At 50.1% G+C, this 5,573-nt stretch overlaps 1 protein-coding gene across 1 annotated transcript; it reads right to left on the reverse strand.

Annotated features, from left to right (window-relative positions):
- Nucleotides 1-2,084: 2,084 nt before the first annotated feature.
- Nucleotides 2,085-5,353, reverse strand: BBLN (bublin coiled coil protein). Its single transcript, XM_075717091.1, has 2 exons — nucleotides 5,245-5,353; nucleotides 2,085-2,278 (listed from the first exon to the last, which is right to left on the reverse strand). The coding sequence occupies exons 1-2, from the start codon at nucleotides 5,351-5,353 to the stop codon at nucleotides 2,085-2,087; spliced, it is 303 nt and encodes a 100-aa protein (XP_075573206.1).
- Nucleotides 5,354-5,573: the final 220 nt, after the last annotated feature.

The following is a 5,573-nucleotide window of genomic DNA, read 5'->3' on the forward strand; positions in this document are numbered from 1 at the left end:
GGCTTGTCTCTCATGTTGGTTTGTTTCTATTCACAGAGATACAAGGCAGCAAGGCATCGTGCCACAGCTGCCTACCCCGAGGCTCCTTTGCATTCCCAGGGCTCCAGCTCCCAATTGCTGGATGATCTGAAACAGCCTCCTGCTATAACAGCAGCTACCAGCAAGAAGATGAATGATGATCATGGGATAGACAAGGAGGGTACAGAGCTGTCAGCCCTGCATGAACAAGCTTCGAGGTCTCCGGAAGGTAAGGGTGAGCTGGCCATCTCTGTAGCAGAGGGCAAAAGCCTAGCCAGTGTGACTGACGATGGATGCGGAATCATGGTTGTAGAAGAAGAAAATCTACAGGAAGAGAGCAAGTCCACCACCACTAGTGCCGACTGCCCACTCCCTGAAGAGAACCGCACCGCAGGGGAATTGTTGGGATATGCTGTGTCTAAGGAAGAGGAAGCCAATGCAGCCAGGCAAAGGGAAGGCACAGACGACTGCCAGGATCCAGGGAATGGAGGGGGTTTAGGACAGAATGAGGAAGCAAACACTGGCCAGGAGGCAGCAGCAGAGCCTTCCTCCCTAGCCAAAGGTGAGACAGCCAGTCTTACCTCTGCTGGGTGCAGACGCTCTACTAGGCGCAAACCCAGATAGAGTGGCCTTAAAGGGAGACCCCTTTACATATGATATTTGCTGGAAATGTTTATTTTCGGAGTCTTTTAATAGAGCAAAAACCTTCAAGTTTACTGCTGTTTTTATTTTAAGAATAAAATAAGCCTGGCTTTAGCGTGTCTAATACAGGGTGGTGTTGGTTATTATTTGTACAGTTGGGATACAGCAATTATGTGGAGAGACTGAAGCTTGGATTGTTGAGCTTAAAAGATGATGGTAATGTGATTTTCACAGGGGACAAAGTTCATGAAGTAGACAGATGCAGACTTATTTTTCACTGAGAATTCTTTGTGGTTCCCCATTTGTTTCCTGTCCAGGCAGAGGAAAATTTTATTTCTTGGGAAACTGTGTGCCCAGTTCTGCTCCTCAGAACGGTTTCCTTTTCAAAGATGCACACTCTTGGACAAGCAGTGTGTCCTAAGCTAGGCAAGAATGTGCACCTTTGTTCTCTGTTAATACTACAAGGCTTAACACAGTCTGTTCTCATAGTGGACACTCTCAGGAACAAATTTTGTTTCAAACTGATTTTAATAAAACAGATTTCTTATAAATAACTTCTTTAACTTGCCAAAAAACTCCTTTAACTATACAGAAGTAGAGCAGTTAAGACTTGCTTCACAATGCTGGCCCTAGGCCATCCTGACAAGATCACACAGCTTCAGACCAGAATGGTCATGCGTACTCTTGTCAAAATGTGCAGGGAGGACTCTGCTCACAGCCCACGGCAGGCAGGCCCGTCTCTTTGCTCTGTATAGCTAATGCTGTGGTGGGAGCTAACCAGGCTGCTCTGCCCAAGTCCTTAATGGCAGCTTAAGGGGTTAGGCAGCTTCCATTGTAATAGTTGAAAACATCACCCTGGTAGCTTGTCTTGGAACGGGACAGAAGTTCAGTGATCTGGGACCATCTGCCAATATTTCTTACATCACGGGTAATGTGAATAATGGGGAAGCTGTAGTTTCAAGGCAGGAGCTGACCTAGGGCCCCCCTCTCAAAGTCTGTCACCAGTGTTACACTTAGGGGCAAGCCTGGAGTCAGGACAGCCCCTGCCTACTGTGCTTTTTGAGGGAAGAGGCTAGAGCTGTAACACTCCTTGCTTGGATTTAACAGTGCAAAAGAGTAGAGACCATTTTTTGAGGAGGGCCTGACTGCAAACAACAGGTTTCCTACAACCAGCTTTAACCAAGTGTCAGGGCCAGGCTCACATTGGGGAGCAAAAAGAACCAACTCTCCTACATCCACCTGTGTGCTTCTGCACCTATCACACAGCTAAAGAAAAACGGAACATGTAGGTGAATGGCAGGACACAACCACAGGAAGGAACAAGTAAGAGGCACGAGGTACCTCTTCTATTCAATTTTTACATTAAATTGGTGACCAGTAAATGTCCCCTTAGCAATACCAACTGAGAGTTTGTGGCCAGCACACTAGACAGGAGGCTGTGATCCCTGCACATCAGGTTCCATGTTCTGCTGCTCGCTCTGCTGCTGGAACTCCAGGCGCGTCTGGCGGTTGGACTCCAGCAGTTCTTTCAAGCAGGCGTGTAGATAATCATTCTTCTCCTCCAGGTGATCCAAGCAGGAGTTGATCTGGTCCAGCATGGAGTTTATTGCTGCATATTCTAAAAGGAAAGGAAATGAGACTCTCAAGAATGTAAGTACATTGTCACTGCAGTCAGTGAAGGCAGCAAGAGCTCTTGCAAAACATGCCCACAGTGTTTTGGCTCTGCCTTATCTGCCACTGGGTGCGTGAAGTAAAATGCAACTGAATCCTGCATGTGTTGTGTTCACTGATCAAACAAGACCAATGGGAAGCTGCAGGACTGGTAACAAGATCTACGGCAAGGTACCTGTGGGCAGTCCAAACCCGTTCTGACAGCCTTTGATCCCATACATAAACAGCTGACCGCAAGCTGAGTGCTAGCGCACAGCGATCTGCGTTGCAACAGTACCAAATAAACCCCAAGGACAAGTTAGCCTTTTTAGCTGCCTTGGGGATCATCTTTCCTGATGAGGGTGCAGGCATTTTGGCAGTGTGCCGAAGTGTTTACTGTGTTCTGTGAATTATTTGTGTAAGGCTCCCAGGCTGGGATGTGCTTCACAAGGGCCTGGCTCAGGGTCAGACTGCCAAAACGGCAAAAGCCATTGCTGTGGCAGGAGCAGGGATGAGCCCAAGGGTGCTGGTAATGGCACCATTATTTCCAAAGGGAGGTAAGTGTAGGGCACCAAGTTCAACCGCAGGATTTTCATGCACCATCGAGGCTTTGGGTACTTTCAAATTAAAACCACACTCATTCGGGATGGTCCTGACAGTTGATTCCCTAGGTACAGTTTCTTATTCACAGCATTTTTTTCAAGTGTTAGCCTCAGTACAACGGCATTTCACTGTGATGTGTATTAGCACTGTTAATCAGATGAAGATAGCTGTGCTACTGTGATAAAACACTTGCTTTTGGGTTGCTCCAAGCAATATTCACACAATCCTAAAGAATAAAAAAAAAACCCCAAACCCAAGCTGAAAAAAGAGACAAGAAAAACCTCTGCTGACAAGTTACTGAGGATCTGGAAGCCTGGCATCAGCTGAAAGCCCAGGGGGGGTTACAGGAGACCCCCGGCGGAGCCAGTCCCGTGTTCCTTTCTGAAGTTGGACGGGCTGAGCAAGTGCAGAGAGGCAGGCATCGAGCTGTGACCCGCAGGCTGACATTTTTGACGATCGTGGGCTGCAGGACAGGGAAAGATGCCTGCGTGGGTGGGACGAGCCCACACCTCACCGGCTGGGGCTGGCTCCTCTCCACCCGGCTCCTCTGAGCAGCTGGGGGAGCGTCAGAGCCAAGCGTGACACACGCAGTGCTTGGCTGGAGTGCTGCTCTGAGCTAACACAGAATATAGAGAAAGTGAGGAGGATGAGGATGTGCTCTGGGCACCCTTGTCCAAGTTTCATTACAAAAAAAAAAAAATTGTCCTCCTTTTCTTATACTACTTTGGAGCCATTCACAGCAATGTTGCAGCCTTTAATTCTTTGGAGAATTGCGTGGGTTGCATTTAAGCTTGTTTTATAAAAGTTTGGCCTTGCAGGTATATGCAGAGGTGGCATTATGAGCAAGAGCACTGCCAATGTCCTTGCATTTAAAAGTCAATCCCACAGAAATATTCTTTCCAAAAATGTGGCAGTTATCAGTATTTTGCAAACCCTGTTTCAAGCTATGTGATACCTGAATGTCCGTGAGTTAGAGCTCTTTACTTCAACCTAGTATTTGATGTACCACATTCCAATTAAATGGTGAGCAGATTCCAAGCAGATACGGTAACTACTTCTGACAAGTAACATTATTCATCAACTTGGCAAGAAGTCTGTAATTCCAGCAGGAGCCTAATTGTTCTCAGTGCCTAGAGCTCAAGCAAAGGCTATGTAAGTTGGGCAGCTTTGGGAAATGGAAAAAAAAAATTTAAAATATCTGTAAAAACATTTTGTTTGATTGTCTTCTGTTAGTTGCAAGCTTGGTGTATTTTTGTGGAAACTTAACCGCATCCCCTAATGAAAACGTTGACCAGGAGGATGGCAATTGCATTGCTTACTCCTCTGCATTCTTACAAGAACAGTTGCCAAAAATAAGGTTTCCTATTTGAGACCAAGGAAGTGATCCACAGCTTCAGCTCCACGAGACCAGGAAATAGCTACAGGCCTTTATGACCAGCTACTGCACACAAAGCCCCAGCTAGTTACAGGCGGAACTACTTAATGCAGAGACTCAACGTAGATCAGATACAACCAATGTGTCTCTTAGCTCTTCAAAAAGTTTGAAGCACAAATCACTGTGATGGTGCAATGCAGTGAACACTCCTGGGGTGTTTTGGGGCAGAAATGGTGCTCCTGTCACTGCAGGTGGATCACAGCCACAACTATGACATTCACTGGTGTGGGTCACGTCTGGAAACTGAACGGTGTTTTGGGAAACAGCATAACCCAACTCTTCACTATTTTCAAGAGAAGAATAGCGAAGTGCTTACTCTCTGAAAGATTTCCCATTTTAAGAATGACCCATACATACGCATGACAACTCTGCCATTGTCTCACTTCCTCCATCGGCTTTTTCTAACTGGCTAGGACAGCATCACAAATTTCATACCTAGGCGCTGTAAAAACGCCCCAAAGTGGAATTTGCCAATCTAATGGCATTAAATTCACTTTTCCCACCCACGACTACTCCCAGATCTGCCCGCGTGATCTGTCGTAAGGTTTCAAAATCTGAATGTCCTCTTTCTCCTCGGTCCTCCACGCCCCGTACACCAGCAAAAGCACAGAATATTCTTTTCCCGAGAAAAACAAAAAAAATACCCCCGGGGTAGCGGGCAGGAGCTCAGTGCCGCACCACCGGGCGGGAATCGCCCCAGCCCCGCTTGGTGTCAAGGCCCACCCGCCCTGGCGCCGGGCAGCGCTCCCAGCAGAAGCAGCGAAACATCTGGGAACGCCCGGGCCTCGTCACCGCGCCAGCGGACCCGCGGGGCCCGGCCAGGCCACCCCGCCCCGCCGGGGCCGCCGGCTCGGGGGTGGCAGGCAGGCGGCAGGCCGCGGGCCGCCCCCACGCACCTTCCTCCCCGAAGCTGTCCCCGTCGTCGCCGCCGCCGCCGCCGTCGTCGTCGTCGTTGCCGCCGGCGCCGCCCACCTGCACGTGCGGCTCCCCGTTGGGGCCCGACATCCCGCCGCCCCGCGCGACGCCGCGGCCGCGCTTCGGGACCCGCCCGGGGGGGGGCGCGTCGCTGCGCCCGCAGGGGCCGCTAGCCAATGGGAAAGCTCGGCGCCGCGCGCGTCACGCAGGCCGGCCGGTCGGCGCTGGGGTAAAGCCTGCGGTTAGCGCGCAGGGCGCCGGGCGGGCGGCGCGCGGGCGGGAGCGGCGAGCAGCGCTTGGCGGCAGCGGG

Source organism: Pelecanus crispus, chromosome 9 (assembly GCF_030463565.1).
Source record: "Pelecanus crispus isolate bPelCri1 chromosome 9, bPelCri1.pri, whole genome shotgun sequence".
NCBI classification, from domain to species: domain Eukaryota; kingdom Metazoa; phylum Chordata; class Aves; order Pelecaniformes; family Pelecanidae; genus Pelecanus; species Pelecanus crispus.